This window comes from Lucilia sericata, unplaced genomic scaffold (genome assembly GCF_015586225.1).
Source record: "Lucilia sericata isolate MDLA Ls3-8-SP2 unplaced genomic scaffold, ASM1558622v1 Contig000948F_arrow, whole genome shotgun sequence".
In the NCBI taxonomy this organism is placed as follows: Eukaryota; Metazoa; Arthropoda; class Insecta; order Diptera; family Calliphoridae; genus Lucilia; species Lucilia sericata.
In genome coordinates, this window is record NW_023994933.1 from 58,837 (window position 1) to 79,468 (window position 20,632).

The 20,632-nt window shown below is 35.4% G+C and overlaps 1 protein-coding gene across 1 annotated transcript; it reads right to left on the bottom strand.

Annotated features, from left to right (window-relative positions):
- Positions 1-8,090: 8,090 nt before the first annotated feature.
- Positions 8,091-19,734, bottom strand: LOC119609214. Its single transcript, XM_037963932.1, has 7 exons — positions 19,601-19,734; positions 17,684-17,843; positions 17,541-17,579; positions 17,406-17,467; positions 16,251-16,307; positions 16,029-16,089; positions 8,091-8,354 (listed from the first exon to the last, which is right to left on the bottom strand). The coding sequence occupies exons 1-5, from the start codon at positions 19,732-19,734 to the stop codon at positions 16,256-16,258; spliced, it is 447 nt and encodes a 148-aa protein (XP_037819860.1). The 3' UTR covers positions 8,091-8,354; positions 16,029-16,089; positions 16,251-16,255.
- Positions 19,735-20,632: the final 898 nt, after the last annotated feature.

A 20,632-nucleotide genomic window follows, 5' to 3' on the forward strand; every position in this document is an offset into this window, starting at 1 on the left:
AATTGATATTGGCATACGGATGGTTGATGTCTAAACTAACGTTTTAATATAAAAGTTATGTTAACAGCAGTAATGTTAATCTTTCTTCTACATGAAAAAATCAAGAAGAAGAAGTGTTTTAAAGGGAAATATCATTTACTTGAAAACTATTATTTAATTTAAATATTTTTTTTTTTAACTTTAACAAAGAAGATACTAAGTTAAATAAATGGATACTGTTTTATCCATTATAATGTTGCCAATTCAACCAATGATGTCAACAATGCTACCATAAAAGTTCCATACGAATTTTTCAATCATTTGACTGACAATCATTCAAGCACTGAAGACATTTTCTCATACGAACCGAGGTTTTTTAATAGGAATTTCAATCGGAAATAATTCTTTTTTGACAAGCTGCGAACACCTTCAGAAATTTGAAGAAAAAGTGATTTCTTTATTTAAATTTTGTTCAAATTGAGTAAAAATACTATGTAATCGTATAGTAATATTATGTTATATTTTGTTTCTTAAAAAAAACAGGATAATTCCAAAAAGTATGTAAATTGAAGTTAAAATTTAAATTCGTTGCATAATTGTAACCTGTAAAAATTTCCAGTATTTTTTTTTTTTTTTCGAAAAAAATTGATATAGGTATGATCAAATCTTAATATCTCGATAACAACCGCTTGTCATAAAAAAGTAAATCCAATCGATCTTCTTCGAGACAAAATTATATATTATTATAGCCTGCAACTGTAATTATAAAACCCAAATTTAGGAGAAATTCTTGAATACTTGAGGTAACATTTTGAAAATTAAAATTTATTAATATACATTTTTTTATTTCACGAAAAAAAACTTTATTTTCTTTTACCCAGGAATTCTTGATTAAAGAAAATCATCTTAAATTCTGTGGTGGTCTCATTATTTGAGCCACCACTGTTGTTTTTATTTTGGGTTGCTTGTGATTTATATCAAGCATATGACTATCTCAGCAACTATCTCAGGAAACAATTTCGTATAATGCAGAAAAATATCAAGTATAATTTTACTCCAATAGGTGCGTTTAGGTGATTTTAGGAAGTGGACTTTATATAGGAGCTATGAGCAATTAAGGGCCTATCCCGAAAAATTTCGTAGAGTGATTTATGTAAAGACAAAACATATAAGTGTCGAATTTTCTCAAGATAACTTTATTTGACAATGAAATATGTGCGTTTAAGTTATTCTCAGAAGTGGACCTTATATGGGAGCTATGATTAATAATGGACCGATCCGAGAAAAAAGTGGTAAAATGATTTGTATGTACACAAGACTTATTCAAGTCGAATTTTATTCCTATAGCTTAAGAATTCAATGAAATATGTATATGCGTGTGATTTTCGGAAGTGGACCTTATATGGGAACTATGACCAATTATGGGCCTATTCGGGAAAAATTTTGCAGAGTGATTTATATTTGGGCAAAACATGTTTGTGTCGAATTTTATCAAGATGGCTTTATTTGATAATGAAATATGTGCTTTTAAGTGATTTTCGTAAGTGAGCCTCATATGGGAGTTATGACCAATAATGGACCGATCCGTAAAAAAATATTTTGTAAAATGATTTGTACGTACACAAAATATATTCAAGTCGAATTTTATCCCGATAGCTTTAGAATTCAATGCAATATATGCGTTTAAGTGATTTTCGGAAGTGGACCTTATATGGGAGCTATGACCAATTATGGGCCTATCCAGAAAATATTTCGTAGAGTGATTCATGTTTAGGCAAAACATATTTGTGTCGAATTTTATGAAGATAGCTTGACATTGAAATATGTGCTTTTAAGTGATTTTCGGAAGTGGGCCTTATATGGGATCTATGACCAATAATGGACCGATCCGTAAAAAAATTTGTAGAAAGATTTGTATGTATACAAAACAGATTTGTGTCGAATTTTATCCCGATACCTTTATAACTCAATGAAATATATGCGTTTAAGTGATTTTCGGAAGTGGACCTTATATGGGAGCTATGACCAATTATGGGCCTATCCGGAAAAAATTTCATAGAGTGATTTATATTTAGACTAAACATATTTCTGTCAAATTTTATCAAAATAGCTTTATTTGAAAATTAAATATGAGCTTTTAAATGATTTTCGGAAGTGGGCCTTATATGGGAGCTATGACCAATAATGGACCGATCCGCAAAAAATTGGGTAGAATGATTTGTATGTACGCAAAACATATCCAGCCCGAATTTTATCATAATAGCTTTATTCATCAATGAAATATGTGCGTTTAAGTGATTTTTGGAAGTGGACCTTATATGGGAGCTATGACCAATTGTGGACCGACTGAGATCTACGTTGGTAGTATAATTTCTTTTCATATTATATTTGTATGTACAAAATTTGGTGTTGATACCGATATATTTGATTGAGTTATTAACGATAAACTAATTTCCGGGAATATGTACCTTTGCATGGGGGCTATGGGAAATATTGGATCAATTGTAAAGATTTTGAACATAATTGATCACTGCCCTAAAAAAATAAAGTGTGACAAAATTCATCGCAATATCTTTGGTAGTTTCTGAGAAAACTTCAAAAGAATTAGGAAAAAACGTATTTTTTTTCGAGGTAGTCTGAAATTTTTACTCATAACTTCTTACGTTGTAAACCGATTTTGCTGATTTAGGATAATAATAAATATTTTGGGTGAATTTGGTTGATTTCCTTTACTTAGTTTTAACGTGAGCGTGTTTTACACAGACAGACGGACAGACGGACATAGCTAAATCGACTCAGAATTTCATAAGGACCCAGAATATATATACTTTGTTGGGTCTTAGATGTATATTTCTTGGTGTTACACACGGAACGACAAACTTATATATACCCTCTATCACCACTGATGGTGGTGGAGGGTATAACAAGCAAAACAAAGAAGAAACAAGTTAGAGTGCTATATTCGGCTGAGCCGAATCTTAAATACCCTCCACCAGCTACTTTTATATTAATACTTTTCTAATTGATCAAATATTTGTAGAAATAAGTTTTCTCATATCTTAAATAGAAAAATCCCTAGATTCAAACAGCTCAAATCTATTACAACTCCAAGATTTATTGAACAATACCAACGCTTGGCGATTTTTATTAATTTGCATGTATGCATGTGTGTGAAAGATTTAAGGATTTTCAAAATACATATATATAATTTTGTTCTACACAAATTGATAATGCAACTAGTTAAATACGGATTTAGGGGCAGGACCTAGTATGGGAGATATGACCAATTATAGACCGATCGTAAAAAATTCTTTAAGCAAAACTTCTGGACATGAAAGCTATATTTCAGTAAAATTTTGTATCTATATCGTAATTTAGTAATAAGTAATGTGTGTTATGAACCGATCGTGCAAAAATCTTGAAATAGAATTTTTGTATCAATAGCTTTATTTGGTAATGAGTAATGTGCATTTAAGATATTTTCGAAAGAGGACCTTGTATGGGAGCTATGACCAATTGTGTATATAAAAATAAAATTTCAAAATTCTGTATCTATATCATTATTTGGTAATGAATATTGACAATTAAGTAATTTTCTGGAGGGGGTCTAGTATGAGAGCTATGACCAAGTATGGACCGATCGTAAAACAATTTTATAGTGTAATTTATGTATATAAGAGCAATATTTGTGCTAAATGTATGGATATCAATATTTTGTAATGAGCTATGTGCTTTTCGTGAGGGAACCTTGCCTGGGAGTTATGACCAAGGATGGACCGATATGAAAAAAATTTTACAGTAATATTTCTGTGCATATGAGTAATACTTTTACCGAATTTTATATGGATATCTCAATTTAGTAATGAGTTATGCGCGTTTAAGTGATTCTCGGGAAGGGACCTTGTATGATAGCTATGACCAATTATGGACCGATCGGAAAAAAATTTCACAGTAATATTTCTGTATGTGAGAGTAATATATGTACCAAATTTTATATGCATATCTTAATTTTTTAATTTCATGCTTCTAGGTTTAATTTTAAAGAAAACTCAAAAAAATACCTGTGTAAAACGAAAAAGTACCGAAAAGTCCCTTTATTATTAATTTCATGTTTCGATTTCAATATCAAAGAAAACTCAAAAAGCACCAGATGGAGAATGAAAAAGTACCAAAAAATATCACTTGGTACCGGGGTTCCAAATAACACCTCATTAGCATATTTAGTGTTTCTAAATCTAAAAATTTTATTGTGTTTGAATAAAATCAAATTTCCCGTTTTTACCCTTTTTGGTACTTTTTTTCTACCCATTAACGAAATAAAAACAAGTAAGAAATTATAGTCGGGCGTGGCCGACCCTATGATACCCTACACCAGTTATGAATATTAAATGTGATTTATTTTTCATAATAAAGCATTTATCTTCAATATTCCCTTGTTCCGATACATTTAAGCAATTTATGGATGAAAAACTAATTTTCTGAAAGTGGCTTTATATGGGGGCTAGGGGCAAATATGGACCAAGCCCGATAAAATTTTGTGAATATATTTATATTGACATAATATTTTATTGTGCTGAATTTCATCGCGATATTTGTGTTTATAAGCTAATTTGGGACATTCAAGTAATTTTCTGAAGGGGACTTTGTATGGGAGCTAGGGTCAAATGTGGCCCGATCTTTATGAAATTTGGCAGGGTCATCAAGACTTCTATAAAACTTAGTTGTGCCGTATTTTATCGTTATATCTGTATATTTAACATAATTATGAGCTCAGAAGCCCTTTTCGGGGGGTTCTGTTCTATGGGGGCTAGGTGAAATGATAGACCGATCTTAACCATTTTCAATAGGCTTCGTCCTTAGGTCAAATAAAACGTGCGTGCCAAATTTCATCCAATTATCTTGAAAATTGCGACCTGTACCTTGCGCACAAGGTTTACATGGACAGCCAGCCAGCCAGACGGACGGACGGACATAGCTTAATCGACTCAGAAAACGATTCTAAACCGATTGGTATACTTTAAGGTGGGTCTAGGACGAATATTTTTGTATGTTACAAACATCAGCACAAATCCAATATACCCTCCCCACTAAAGTGGTGTAGGGTATAATTATATTCCAAAATGTTGCAACATCGTAGTGGGAGCCCGCTATTATGTATTTATATGTATAAGTTAATAAACCAAAATCAATGTTTTATGAAAAAAGTACCAAAAATAGGTAAAATTTTCACCCCTTAAACATCCGAATAACCAAAAAGTACTAAATTTATATTTTTATTTTTTCGTCAAGTTATGAAGGAGCCAAAAATATTGTTTGAATGTTCACTGGTTTAAAAGATACATGGGGTGCAAAAAAAGTACCAAAATACAGTTTTTACCCGTTTATTCCCTAAAGGGGCCGAAATTGAAAAAAGTACCAGACACCTGTCCGCTTATTTTTTAAATGAACGACAATAAGCTTTAAACTATTTTTGTATCTTTTCTAGTTTAGGAGATATGAGGTTACCGATTTTACCCGTTTTTACCCTTTTTTACCCTCTAAACATTCGAATTTCCAAATATCCCGTCTTAGTGGATCTATTTGGTGGGAGACCAACCCCCTGTCCAAATTTCAGCTCTTTAGCTTTAACCGTTTAGGCTGTGCGATGATGAATCAGTCAATCAGTCAGTCAGCAACGTTAAAATTTTATATATATAGATTATATATTGTGTTTATGATAATCTATAATAATCAGAATAATATTAGGTTGCGAGTTAGTCAATTTAAGAAAATTTATGAATATTTTTGAATTTTTTTTAATAAAAATTGTGATTTTTAAAATGGAGGAATAATTCTTTTTAAAATAATTTCTTACACTATGTGAGGACGATTAGGAGGTGGTAGATCGCGTTTGTGGGATTTTAGTAGAATTTGAAGCGTCACTAAAATCAATGGTAGGGAGGGTAATGAGACGCATGTCTACCAAACTTCATCTATGGTAGACCAATTTAAACTTATGGTATGTTTGATCTTTTCATTTTTAGTTTTCTGGTTTTGTTGATTTATAAAGGGGTTAAATATCATCTCGCTGTATTTGCTAAAAATCAACTTCCTTTCCTATTTATTTTTCGGGAGTCTATAATAATATTTATGGTGAACGTAAACTATTGATACGGGAAAGATTTGAAAACAAGAACCCCCCCAACCGACTGATCGCTAGTGGTTATCAATGGCTCCCATTCGTTTTCAACCTTTCGTCTTAGAGCATCATGATGTCGAAGTGCTTTACGTGAGTACCTGGCGTGTAGCCCTATCTCACGGTGGTACTTTTTCAACCACTGGGTGAGTATCAAGTAAACAACTCACCACAGCCCCTTTGTGTTTGTTACACTCAGGTCGCACTTGCTCAAGTACTCGAGCTATCTAATCTCTTGCCAAAGTTGTCACGTTGAGGAAATACAGGTGTCATGAGCAAGCTCAATCTACCACGACATAATGTCGCCCAACCACACTACTAAGGCTCTGTTGATTTGGCAACAGCACCTAGGGGACGTAATTGGTAGTCCGAAAAACACAGATTATATTAATTGACAAGACTTTATTTCAGTGGTCACAGACACCCACTGTGATAAGTTGAGCATACACTCAACCATGTTGGAAAATCGCTTCAAAATTAAAGAAAGGGCAGTGACGACTTCGCACTCCATTGGCTAGATAGACCGTAGTCTAACTCTCATTCATCATTCATCGTTCATCTTACATCGGTTCCCCATTATCACACATCCGTCAAATTCATCAATCACTCCATTCTCTTTATAGAATTCAAAGTAGACATCAGAAACATCGTTCATCTTCGTTTACCAATTCTTCGCATTATCAGCTCAATTCCAACATTTTATTAATCCACAGTCATGCTCTGTAATTTGTACCGCTCCTTGCATCTAGGAACGATAACAGAAATGTATCTTGAAAATTTATATTTCACCGTGTATCAGTCTTTTAACCAAGCACCCCCTTCCTGCGATTTAGGTTTCAACCACAGCCACTACGTGGATCCCGAAGGAACCTCAACCAACTGACCAGCCAGGACAAGTCCTGTGGGCAACTGGCCACCCGTAGTACCAGATTATGTGGTGCTCTGGTTAGACCTCTTTTCAATTTATACAAGGACTAGGCCAGGCAGTAAATTGTCAACACCAATTTATAGTCCCGGAAGACTACAGGTATTGGTAGCACCTATCTACCCCCGGATTGCAATACACCAAGATGCGGTCTGAACATCAAAGAAACATGCCCGGGGGGCAACGTCTTAGAGCATCAATCATCAATAGGTCTATACTATATATAACACCATTTTCAAATTCAGCAACATTCAGTATAGTTAATCGTTTTTTGTTCATTACACGCCATCACCAATTACGGCTTTCGCCTAAAAGAGCCTCGTCCCAGAACTGCCAATCCGACCTATACCTTCATATAGGAAGCTGGAACTTCCGAACTCCGCTCCTGATTTTACTGGTCTCCACCAAAATCTTAAACGAATTTTGTTTGGTACTCTACCATGTATCAAAGAAATTTTTAGGTTATCAAAAAAAAAATGGATATGGTTAATGCATGAAACTTCGAAGAACCGTAACGCGGTACAGTTAAGCGACGCCACACATTAAACCAATGCGAGAGCGAAACGCAAAACTCTCGAAGGCAGCGAAAGAAGCACGGCCTGACTATAGCAATGATGCACGTAGGTCTTTATCCACCCAGAGCTGAATTACGAATGTGTCGTGTGCACCCTGTAATAGGGCAAAATTTAAAGAAAATAAAAGAAGAAGAGTAAATGGGAAGTTGGCAACGCGGTGATAAACAATTTGACATCTGGAATAACAAAAACAAAACTAAGCTAGAAAAAGAAAAACTATAGAGACTAATAGCTCAAATGGAATTAAATTAAAGGGAACCATTTTGCTTACCGAGGTTTCTCGGTCCCTAATGGCCAAAATGTCGGTCCTTTTTATTTCTTTTGGCTAATGAAGAAGGTGGAGCCCGTGGCCATAGACTACGTGATAAAAAAAAAACTGTTTGTTTTATTATTAAACTATTTAATTTTTATTAAAGAAAAAAAAAACAATTGAAAGCATTTTTAAAACTAAAAGTTTAAAACTATATTAAAGTAAACTTTAAATCTGAATCAAAGAAAACTTAAAACTAAATAAAATTCAAATTAAAATAAGCAATACCAAGCCACGCCATCGCCAGCTCCATTCAACGGGGGACTTTCTTCGGCATATTAGCACCAACAATCCGGTGGTGCTTCAGGTACCAGGTTTTCGACCAGGAAAATTTACTTTTACCTCGTACGACGGGACGAACTAGACTGGTTAATTCCTTTTAGGTAATTTCTATAAAAATAAGAAAAAAAAAAACAGATATTAGTTTAGACTTTAAATATATATAAATTTAGGTATGAATTAATGAAATAAAAAAAAACGTAAACAGAAATGGATTAAAAAAAAATAAAAAAATATATATAGTAAAGTATAAATTATTTAAAAGGTTTTTTTTAAGTTTATATAATATTTTACTTACTGAAACACCGAACGAGGACAGTTAACGGACGGACTGAAAACCTACGCTACCCTTCTTCCAAATGAATGTTATGTAAACACCCGATAGTCCAGATCTCAAATATGGAGAGCTGCTAAGTTTACAAGGTAAGTGATTGGGGTGAAATTATTGTGAGTGGGTAGGGATAGTTAGGGGCAGCTAAAATGACTAGGTTGCTACGGTTGTAGGTTCAGACCTCTGGGAGGGAAACAACATATTGGCAACTCCATCCGCCAATAATGATTATTCTTGGCCTGAAAAGGAATAATTTAGATAAATGTTTTGGTGTATTCGTCTTATGAATGTTTGCTCACTTCGGGTCCCTTTCAATTTAAATACTTCTGTTTTTCTTTCAACTCAGCCTCAGCCCGGCGTAAGCCATAATACCAGCGCCGCCGACATTTGGCAACACCGACCCGCAACAGATGTTTCGGCATTTGTTTTGCTATCAATTTTCATAATCCTGGCCAGTACAGAATGCGCCCAACGTGGGGCCCGAAGTGAGTACGTCCATACTTGTTAGTGTTATGTTTTTGCCCAAGTAGTGTAAGTCCCGTTCACGTCAAATAAGAGTCCGTAACGCGTTGCGACATCTTCTTGGCAAAAACATATCTTTTTACATTAGAAGTATGGTTAATCGCCTAATACATAAAGCCAACAAAAAGTTTCATTAAATTCCATAGCCCAAGTAAATTTCATTTATTATTTTCTACTTGTATTTAAGATGTATAAGTCTTATATCTATTAAATTCTCAGGGGGATTAGATATAATAGCGATACATTCTTAAAACCAAGTACATATAAAATTTATAATCCTAGAGTCTTAATTAGTTTTATGTTAAATTTTGTTTAAATAGTTTTGCTTACAGACTTAGGACTAGTCCTGGAAAAAGGGAAGAAAATAATATTTCAGTTTTCAGTCGCAGTACTTAAGTTTGTCCATATAGTAAATTTCAATCTGTAAAGGCCGTTAGGAAACACCAAAGTTTACAACTAAATTATACTTAACTTTACATAGATCAAGAATAATCGACAATTGTTTTGTAAACCTACTCACTCACGCTATGATTGAACTCCAATCACTTATGTATAGAAGTTTATAATACATTTTGAAATAGTTAATATTTGAATATAGTTCGGTATTAGTGTGAATTCCGTTAGTACTGGAAATCTTTTGTTTTTATTAATCGCTGTAGTTATTATTTGGCATATTTTTTTTTTTTTTTTTTTTTGTTTTTTTGAATTTTCGTTATAAATATTTTTTGTTGTTATCTTCGGCGGTAGTTCAAAGAAAGGTAATAATTTGTCACGTTTTTTCTAATAATTTGAATTTTCGTTGAGTTTTTGGTGGATTATGGTTGTAACTCGTTCCGGTAGTAGAATTTCGAGTAATTTACCAACCAGCAGCAACATGGCAACTACTGAAGCAGGTATAACTCGTACTACAGACGCTCTCACTGAAGGTGGGCCTACCACAACAGCCACGTCAACAGCACCAGTATTGCCTCACGAGGTCTCTATTAGTTCAGACGACTCGAATTCCACGATTAGGTCGCCAGAATACAGTAGTCTTACAGCTCAAAACGTTCGCCGCGAAGTCCGAGAGAGTCTGGCCAACCAGCGGAATCAAAGTGCCAACATACAGGAAGTGGTCAACGCTTCTATCGGTCTTTCCCGGGCGCAATTTATGAGGCAAGTAGATAATAAAATCAACGATGCTTTAATGGAAATTAAGCGGGCATTGGGTATAAACCACCAGCAACAACACGATGTCCCAGCAAGTTTAGATCCGACGGTGACATTGCAGGAGGCTCAGGGAGGAGGTCCGGAATTCTTAACCGGCGCAGTGACACAAATAAACCCATTACCTCCAGTGACTAGGGGTCTAGTGGCACCTGTGGTCTCGCAAGTATCATATCCTCACGGTAATATGGGCGGAAGAGAAGTGACAGCCGTCACGTATACCCAAACACAGCCAGCTATAGCTCAGGGGCCTTGGTCAAATCCACCGTCACCTTTATTTCCAGCACCAGATTATATGGCTAATGATATACAGCGGAGGAATCAGACAGATTTCCCAGAGCCTAATCTTAACCAGACCAGATATTTTGAACAACAGCCAATGAATCAGACTCCGATCAATACCCCGAGGGTTGGTCAACAACAAGCATACACCCAACAACAACAACAAGCCTACAACCATCAACAGCAAGGTTACAATCAACAACAACAACAAGGGTATAGCTATCATCAACCACCACTACAACAGCAAAATAGCTTTGGACCAGCTCCTAATTATGCTTGGCCGGTGTCAAATGGTATGGAAAATCATCAGCGAATGAATTTGTCTAAGTGGGGTATAAAAATTGATGGAACCAGTAAGTCCATGAATGCTCAAGAGTTTATTTTTCGAGTAAACGAGCTGAAAAAAAGATTACAACTGCTCGGACATGGATATTTTACGCCATTTCCATAACTTACTGGAAGGACCAGCTTTAGACTGGTATTGGAACATCGCAAATTGGCGCAAATTAACTCTTGGCGGGACCTGGAAAGTGCTATCTTGTCCCAATATCAGCGTTTTGAGAATGAGTTTCAGGTACAAATGCAAATACTCAATCGCCGCCAGTTACCTCATGAGTCATTTGAAGAGTTTTATAATGTCATACTTAAGCTACGCCATCAGTAAAAAGTCCCGTATGATGAGAGATCGTTAATTGATATCATGAGGGGTAACCTTAAGCCAGCTTTGGCCCAGTTGATGTTTCCCATTCGAATAAACAGTTTAACCGAGTTTTGTCACGAGGTCAAGAGAGCAGAGAACTTGTTGGCTAACCAGAGGCAAAGTTATCAACAGCGTCCTAGTTTCGCAAGGGTAAATGAGATGAGATTACACCAGAAGAAAAAGATGTGGTGCCTATTCTGGAAGTGGACGCAATGCAGAACACGAGTAAATACACCTGCTGGAACTGCAAGATGGTTGGTCACGGTTTTTTTGATTGTCCTTCGCCCACGCGTAGAATTTTCTGTTTTAAATGTGGAATGGACAATGTAGTTACACCGAAGTGTCCTAGATGTCAGGGAAACCGGTCCCGGAACCCGTCTCGAACTGGGGAGGCGAGGTTAACGGAAGTTTAGGCCCAGTTAGTCAAAGATCTACGGCAACGAGTGAAGAGAGAGAGCAAGTTAAAATTTTGAAAAGGGTTGAAGCAAAAGTAGAGGCAAGTCCTGAGCCTCGGCTCAGAGAGATAAAACCTTTACATATTAGGGTGCAAGAATATAATCAGGCAAGATCGAGAATTTTCGGTAACGTTTCGAGTAGGATAAAGAAAGCACGCGAAAGGTATAAGCGAAGAAAAAGTCTTAGGCGGGAAATTTCGGCCGCGTCGTTAATAGAGGGGGATGATTCGCGTTTTTATACTAGGATTTCTATAAACGGACAGGAAATCGAGGGATTGTTGGACAGCGGTGCAACGGTTAAGTGCCTAGGCCGTAATTGTATGAGTTTCATACAGAAGACCGGTCTAACAATCCACGATTTTCATACCAATATAAAAACGGCGGATGAAACAGAACACCCTATAGTCGGTCGTGTGAAAGTCAACGTTGTGTTTCGTGGTATGTCACATGATATCAATTTCTATTTAGTCCCTACTCTGAGTCGCGAGTTATTCTTGGGAGTCGATTTCATGAAGGCTTTTAATTTGTTCGCAAATATAGGAAGTCTCACGACGAATGGTATTAATCTTTGCGAAGATGAAGAAGAGACCCAAGATATTAAAACTCACAAGTTGGATGATGAACAGCGACAAAGATTGGATTTGGTAATTGCGATGTTCCCCTGCTATACAAAGAAGGGCCTTGGTAAAACGCATTTAGAAACGCATGCAATAGACACCCGTGATGCAATTCCAGTGAAAGATAGATATTACCCTGTATCCCCGGCGGTGCAAAAGTTAATGTATGCGGAGTTGGACAGGATGCTGGACTTAGGTGTTATTGAGCTTAGCGAAAGTCCATGGAGTCACCCGGTTACTCTCGTACGAAGGGGCGAGAAGAATCGGTTATGCCTGGACGCGCGTAAACTCAATGCGCTGACAGTCAAGGATGCATATCCATTGCCGCACATTGAAGGTTTGCTCAGTCGATTGGGAGATACAATCTATATTTCGAGTGTCGACCCAAAAGACGCGTTCTGGCAGATACCACTAGAGTCATCTAGTAGGGAAAAAACTGCTTTTACGGTACCTGGACGACCACTTTATCAATTTACGGTCATGCCTTTTGGGTTGTGTAATGCAGCTCAAAGGTTATGTCGGTTAATGGATAAAGTGATCCCCGCGGCACTTCGTGAAAGAGTTTTCGTGTACTTAGATGATCTATTGATAGTATCTCCAGAATTCGAGACACATCTGGAATTGTTGAAGCGGGTATCTATTTGTCTAGCAGAGGCAGGTTTGACCATCAATGTTGCTAAATCCATGTTTTGTTTTAAGGAGTTAAAATATCTTGGGTATATTGTTGGTGGCGGCAAATTAAAACCGGACCCGGCCAAAGTGGAAACGATTACTCGTTTTGTATACCCTAAGACAGCAAGACAGGTGAGGAGCTTCATGGGAGCAACAGGCTGGTATAGTAAATTTATACCAGACTATGCTACCATTGCGGCCCCAATCTTTGAAACGCTGAAGAAGGGTAAACAATTCAAGTTTACCGAAGAAGCTAAGGTTGCTTTTGATCGCCTCAAGAAAGCTCTGACTACGAGCCCACTTCGTAACCACCCAGACTTCTCCAAGCGTTTCTATGTTCAGTGTGACGCATCAGACTTAGGCATTGGAGCGGTTCTTTTTCAGAAAGATGATTCTGAGGGAGAGCACCCAATAGCCTATTTCTCGCATAAGCTGACTCCAGCACAGAAAAATTATTCAGTCACTGAACGTGAATGTTTGGCAGTTGTCTTGGCGATTAAGAAGTTTAGGGCCTACATAGAATTGATGCCTTTTACGGTGATCACGGATCACAGCAGTCTTAAATGGCTTATGTCGCATCGAGATCTAACTGGTCGGTTGGCGAGGTGGAGTCTACATTTACAGGCGTACGATTTCGAAATTGAACATAGGCAGGGGAATCTCACTAAACGTATCTAAACTTGTAGATTTAAAGTCAGAAGCATTTCAGTCGGAAGATTACCTAAGCTTAATTGATACGGTCGAGAAGAATTCGGAGCAATTACCCGATTTGAAAGTGGTCGACGGTTTTGTCTACAAACGGACCAGGCATTATGACGGTGTAGCCATTAGTGAAGATTTCGCGTGGAAGTTGTGGGTACCTTCAGAGTTAACCCAAAATATAATTAATGAGTGTCATAATTCCCCACAAGCTTCGCATGGAGGAGTGGGTAAAACCATAAGTCGCGTCAAGGAATATTTCTATTGGCCAAATCAAAATGTTCAGGCAAGAAATTTTGTGTTAAACTGCCAAATTTGTAAAGAATCGAAACCCGCGAATTCTACGATCAGACCACCAATGGGTTCCGAAGTACAGTCAGAACGACCTTTCCAACGCATTTTTATAGACTTTCTTGGTCCGTACCCACGGTCGAAAAACGGAAACGTTTATATTTTTATCGTTTTAGATCATTTAACTAAGTTTGTTTTTTTGAAGGCCTTGCCTAAAGCCAGCACCAAGAATGTTGTAAAGTTTCTAATTGCTGAGGTTTTCCATAAATTTGGAACACCAGAAACTATCGTTTCTGATAATGGAAAACAATTTGTTAGCAAAGAGTTTGCCGACATGATTAGTAGTTTTGGGGTTAAACATGTTCGGACTGCAACCCACTCACCGCAAGCTAATGCGTCCGAGCGCGTCAATCAGTCCATTTTAGCCGCCGTAAGGTCGTATCTGCAGGAAGACCATACAGAATGGGACAAGCATTTGTCCGAAATTGAGTTTTCCTTAAGGTCTTCCTTGCAGTCGTCAATCAGAGTTACGCCATATTTTGCCTTATTCGGAATGAATATGATTGGCCATGGCAGCGTTTATCAGTTGGCGCGTAAGCTCAAAGTACTAAATGATCCCGAAATGAATATCATCCCGAACGCGGTTAGAATGGATCTGATACGACGGAAAATTCGCGAAAATCTGCATAAGGCCTACACTCGTAACAAAAAATCTTATAATACGCGGTGTCGACAAGTTAAATTTGTTCCCGGTCAGGAAGTCTACCGACGTAACTTCCAACAAAGCGATTTCAAGAATAATTTTAATGCCAAATTCGCCCGAAAATTTCTAAAATGCCGAATCGTCCGACCAGTCGGAAACAGTTTGTACGAGGTCGAGGATATTCAGGGGAAATCGTTAAGGGTTTTTCACGCCAAAGATTTGAAGCAATAGCTTCAATATTTTTGGTGGTTCTAGTCCTAACATTTCTTCCTGAATATCTACCGGTTGACAGCTTCTAGTTGTCGTCCAATTTGTACCTAATGATGTACCTATCTTTAAGTCTGTATTGTTGAGTCTTTATATTAATCTTAGTCTTTTCTTTATTGGCAGGGAATTTCTGTTTGGTATAGCTGTTGATATATCCTAAGCAGTACTGAGTTCTCTACATATCTTTCATTTATATCGTAGTCCAGTGAGATCCATAGCTACTTTGGAATGAGTAATTATTTGTTGAATCGACTTAAAGCCAACGTTTCTTAGCTGGTTACATGTGTAACCGGTCATTACCCTATAAGTAGGTGCAACCCCATCAAAGCCTTCTGGTACCGTGCCATCAAAAGCGTAAGGGTTATTAGTCACCTAGGGTAATAACACAATTCTGAGTCCGATCTTACAGCGAGCCGATACCAAAGTAAACAATTGGGACAATACAAGTTGGAAGATCAACATGTAGTTGTTCACTCCGTAAGCAGATTGTCACTGGCTGGGAAATGAATGATCGATAGTACAGATACGTCAGTTTTGGTTGGGATATAGTCCGTAACTATGCTAAACACAATTCTTTTGAGTTCAGTGGCAATAACAAGGAGTTTAGGACCTTGTTTCATAATTTTCTTAACTTTGCCTTGTTATTACCACCGAACCTATGAAGCCCGACTTAAACTAGCTGCCAATTCCCTGAATTTCTCCGATTTTTTTTTGCATTTCAGTGGTGTTTTCGTCCCTTCGGTTCGTCCTTCTCAAGGGCACTTGAATTCCAAGAACCAGTAGGGAAAAGAAACATTAGTTTTTGTAGTATTTAAAGTAATAATAAAATTTTCTAAAAGAATTATATTTATGAATAGCTTTATAAAATTTCTGTTAGGATTTTCTTTTAGAAAGTTTTATTTTCAAACAACCCTAGGGTTGAACTAATAGCTTGTTTTTTTTTTTTTTGTTAGGTGAAAAGGTCAAGGGGCACTTCTCGCCAAAGAATTTTGGTGGTTTTGGTCCTTGTCATTTTCACCTATCTTTATCAGAAGACTTACCTGAGTCATCATTAAGGTCCAGGTCTTTTATCTCCGTTTTCCCAAAGTTTGGATGGATAATCTGTAAAAGGAAGCATTAGTAATTTAGTTTTTATTGTTGAATGTAATTACAAGGGGTATTTCCCGCCAAAGTCTCTAGAGTTTACTCTATGAGCTTTGGTGGACTTAGTCCTTGTATTACAATAAATAGGAAGTAACACTATAATTTTGTTCCAAACTTACGACTCCTAAACGGAAGCTAAGGCCTGTTGGAAGTTTAAGGTCCTTTTGAATTTTAATCTGAAAATATAGTAAATTAAAATAGAATTAGTAAAATTATATAAAAAAATTATGAAAGAATTAAATAAAAATCTAAAAAAATTAATTTAGAAAAAAAAAACATAGAAACTTTTATAAAAAAAAATTGGAAAAAAGGAAAATTTTTGGAAAAGAATTGGAAAAAAAACTGAATTAATTTTTTTTTATTTGTAAATATTTTCAAAATTTCTCATTTTTTTTTTAAATCTTAGTTTTTTCACTGTCACTAAAATTTCACTGAAACTTTTATCTGCCACTGTATTTTCCAAAAGTTAGTTTCATTTTTCAAATCCACACTATATTTCATTTCACCACACACTAGGAATTGTTTACTTAACACCATTGAATAATTTTTTGATTTTGTCACACCACTTTTGTCACACTGTATTAATTTTTTTATTTTTCACCGGCTTAATTTTTTTAGTCACTTCAGTTTTCAGCATCACTTTATTTTATTTACTTTTATTTTTTTTAACACCGTACACTTTTGCTAGTCACTGTAATTTCCATTTAATTTTTTTTCGTTTGGCACCGTAAATTTTTCATTTGCACAATAATTTATTTTTATTCTCACTTTAATTTTATTTCCACTTTATAATTTTTTATACCACTTTTGTTTCACACTGTAAACTCCACTTTTGATTTTTATATACAGCCTTAATAGCAATAGTTTAAATTTATTTTTGTTAATAGTATACTTTTTTACATTTTAATTTTCGTCACAACACTTTAATTTTCGTCACAACATTTTTGGTCCGCACTGTAATTCCTTAAAAATTTCTTATATTTATTTTTTTTATCGACCGGCAAATATTTTTTTTTTCACTTTAATTTATTAATTTTTTTTTACATTCTGATTGTCCGTCCGCGCACTTTTGGCACTCACTGTATTTTCTAATTTTTATTTTTTTATCCCTAACAACACTTTACATTCACTGTAAAACACTTTCATTTTAATTAATTTTTTAGTACACACACTTTTTACACTCACTGTAATTTCCAAAATTCCTAACAGCACTTTTATCTTAATCAATACACTTTTATTTAAAATCTACACACTTAAAATTAATTTTCACTTACCTTATTGTTGTCCAACATGAAAAATTACTCCACACACGCAATTGATAACGGTAGCCACATTCCTGAAAGAAAAAACCAACAAAAAAAAAAATGCATTACAATTTTGACCTTCAATGAAAATAAATTTTTACTTACCATAATTCCGCCAACATCTCCAACATCCTCCGTCTTTTTCTGAAAAGAAAATATAAAAAAAATTAAATTAATATTTTGCTATAAATTTTTATTAAAATTTTTAAATAAATTCAAAAATAAAAATTTCATTGACAAATACTTACCCTTGTTGACCACCGCCATTGAAAAATATTAATAAAAGCGTATTTTTGGCATTCTCTCTCCTCCCCTTCCAATTCATTCAAACAGCTGGTAGTAAATGCAGAGTCCGTCGGCGCGTGAGCAATTTTTGACGGCGACACAGAGTGGCACTTTTGTTCATGACTGAGTAAGGGTTGCCATAGGGATTTTTTTTTGTTGGGTATAGAAAAATACCCACGATCCCAAAAAAAATCTTTAAAATTAGGGAGGTTCATAATTTCAGGGCGAAAATTTTTCCACCCCATTCTGTATCTATAAATGGATTACAGAATGGTACGGTTTGTCGTGTGCACCCTGTAGTAGGGCAAAATTTAAAGAAAATAAAAGAAGAAGAGTAAATGGGTAGTTGGCAACGCGGTGATAAACAATTTGACATCTGGAATAACATAAACAAAAACAAAACTAAGCTAGAAAAAGAAAAACTATAGAGACTAATAGCTGAAATGGAATTAAATTAAAGGGAACCATTTTGCTTACCGAGGTTTCTCGGTCCCTAATGGCCAAAATGTCGGTCCTTTTTATTTCTTTTGGCTAATGAAGAAGGTGGAGACCGTGGCCATAGACTACGTGATAAAAAAAACTGTTTGTTTTATTGTTAAACTATTTAATTTTTATTAAAGAAAAAAAAAAACAATTGAAGGCATTTTAAAAACTAAAAGTTTAAAACTACATTAAAGTAAACTTTAAATCTGAATCAAAAAACCTTAAAACTAAATAAAATTCAAATTAAAATAAGCAACACCAAGCCACGCCATCGCACAGTGGTATAGGAAAAAAAAGAGGGAAATAATTCGGTAACTTCTAAACGGTTAATCCGATTTTAATGAAATTTGGTATGCACAAAGAGAAGGTGTTGTCGAGTTTAGGTTTTGAATTTGGACCTTATAGGCCAACCAGGGGCCCGGCGGGGGGTCCTCAAATTAGGACACCTCGGCTATGTTAAATTTTTAAAACGATCCTATTTCTTCATTTGAGTTCCGATTTAAAAAAAATTTCGTATATAGAATCTCCTCATCGAGCACTATAAAAAATGTCGTCGTACCAGTAAATTATCTCTTATAGTTTAGGAGATATTCGCATTTGAAAATTAAAATTTTAAAATTTTTACCGTCCTTACTTTAGTTTTTTGATAATAGCGGGTCCAAATATTCCCGATTTTCGCCATTTTTTTTATTCGCTTAACAACAAGTTTATATATCAAGCAGTGAAAGAATTATGTAAAAATCATGACTGAGTCCAAAGTTATAGGCATTTTAATTTAAAAAATTAAAAAAAAGGCGATTTTTTGCCATTTTTTTGGGAAAAAAGTATCTTTTTCTTTTTAAGTTAAGATTCACTTTTCTAGATTGTTTTCAGGGTTAGATACTGCTGGAATATGGAAAATTTTACGAGGTTCTGGCTGTGTTGGGGACGATTCGGGAGGATATAGCATAGATGTCGAAAACTTGAATGATTTCTTTGTTTGTGACAATGGTTTTGACGACCTAAACAACTCCTTTTTTAATGATACCTTTAATAATATTAATACTTTTTCTTTTAGTTGTATTAGTGATGCTGAACTGTTTGAAGCAATATATAAAGTTAAATCTCGTTCGGTTGGAGTTGATGACCTTTCAATACAATTTATTAAACTAATTTATCCATATGTTTCTCGATATATTCTTGACCTTTTTAACAAAATCTTAACATCATCTACTTTTCCATCAGCATGGAAAACTGCTCGTGTTGTTCCTATACCGAAGACAAAAATCATTCGAGGGCCCGATGATCTGAGACCTATCTCTATTTTGCCTGTACTTTCCAAGGTGTTTGAACATATTATGAAAGAACAAATGTTATCATCGAGATTCTTGCATATTTCTGAGGCGCAATATGCTTACCGCAGGGGATACAGTACTTCGTTAATGTTACTTGGTATTACTGAACGTATTAGGAGTAATGTTAATGCTAATAATTTAAGTGTGCTTGTATCTCTTGATCTTTCTAGGGCTTTTAATTCAATATGTTTTTCCATGATGATTAAAAAGCTTAAGGATGAGCTACACTTTTCTCTTACTGCTTGTCGTCTAATTTATTCGTATTTGGTTGGCAGATCACAGTTTGTTGACTTTTATGGACAACGCTCATCTCTTCGTTTCCTCTCCTGTGGTGTTCCTCAGGGATCAGTTTTAGGTCCTCTATTATTTTGTATATGAACAGTTTGCCCGATTGCATTAACTCATCTCTATGTGAATGCTTTATTTTTGCCGATGACATCTTTTTATTGTTTACTAGCAGTATGGATTTTCCTGATGTGTTGGAAAATAATATTAATTTTTGTCTTGAGCGTGTTCTTGAGTGGACTGCCTTAAATTCTTTGGTTGTTAATCCTTCTAAGACCAAAGCTATTATGTTTGGCCCTACCATACGATTTTTTCCTGATTTAAGAATTATTTTGGATGGTATCGGTATTGTAATTGCTGAAAACATTAAATGTTTAGGTATTATTTTGGATAGCAGGCTTTCATTCACTCAACATATTGATGTTTTATGTTCCAGAATATGGTTTATCATACGTAGAATTTACTCTGTTAACATGTATTTGCCTATGCATATTCGGTATAAACTAGCTCATTCTCTTATGATGCCGCTAATACTTTATGCTCTCGAAGTTTTTTCCGGTACTTGTTCGAGGCAGTTAGATAAAGTCAAGCGTTTAGTAAATTCAATTGTGCGTTTTGTATATGGTGTACGACGTCGTGAACACATATCTGGTTATGTGCGTGAATTTTTAGGTTGTTCCTTTGTTGATTTTTTGAAATTTAGGAACTTGATACTATTTTACAATGTTATCAAAAGTAGCAAACCGCTTTCTATTTGTGTATCTTTTGTATTTTCGCGGTCTACTAGAAACCCACAAATATGTATTCCCA

Bases quoted from the DNA above. Each gene is read 5' to 3' on its own strand.
- LOC119609214 (XM_037963932.1), bottom strand. From the start codon at position 19,734: ATGGAAAAACATATTGAATTAAAAGCCCTAGAAAGATCAAGAGATACA. The intron at 17,580-17,683 runs GTAAGTATTTGT...TTTTCTTTTCAG, and splicing joins AATGGCGGTGGTCAACAAGG to AAAAAGACGGAGGATGTTGG. The intron at 17,468-17,540 runs GTAAGTAAAAAT...TTTTTCTTTCAG, and splicing joins GAGATGTTGGCGGAATTATG to GAATGTGGCTACCGTTATCA.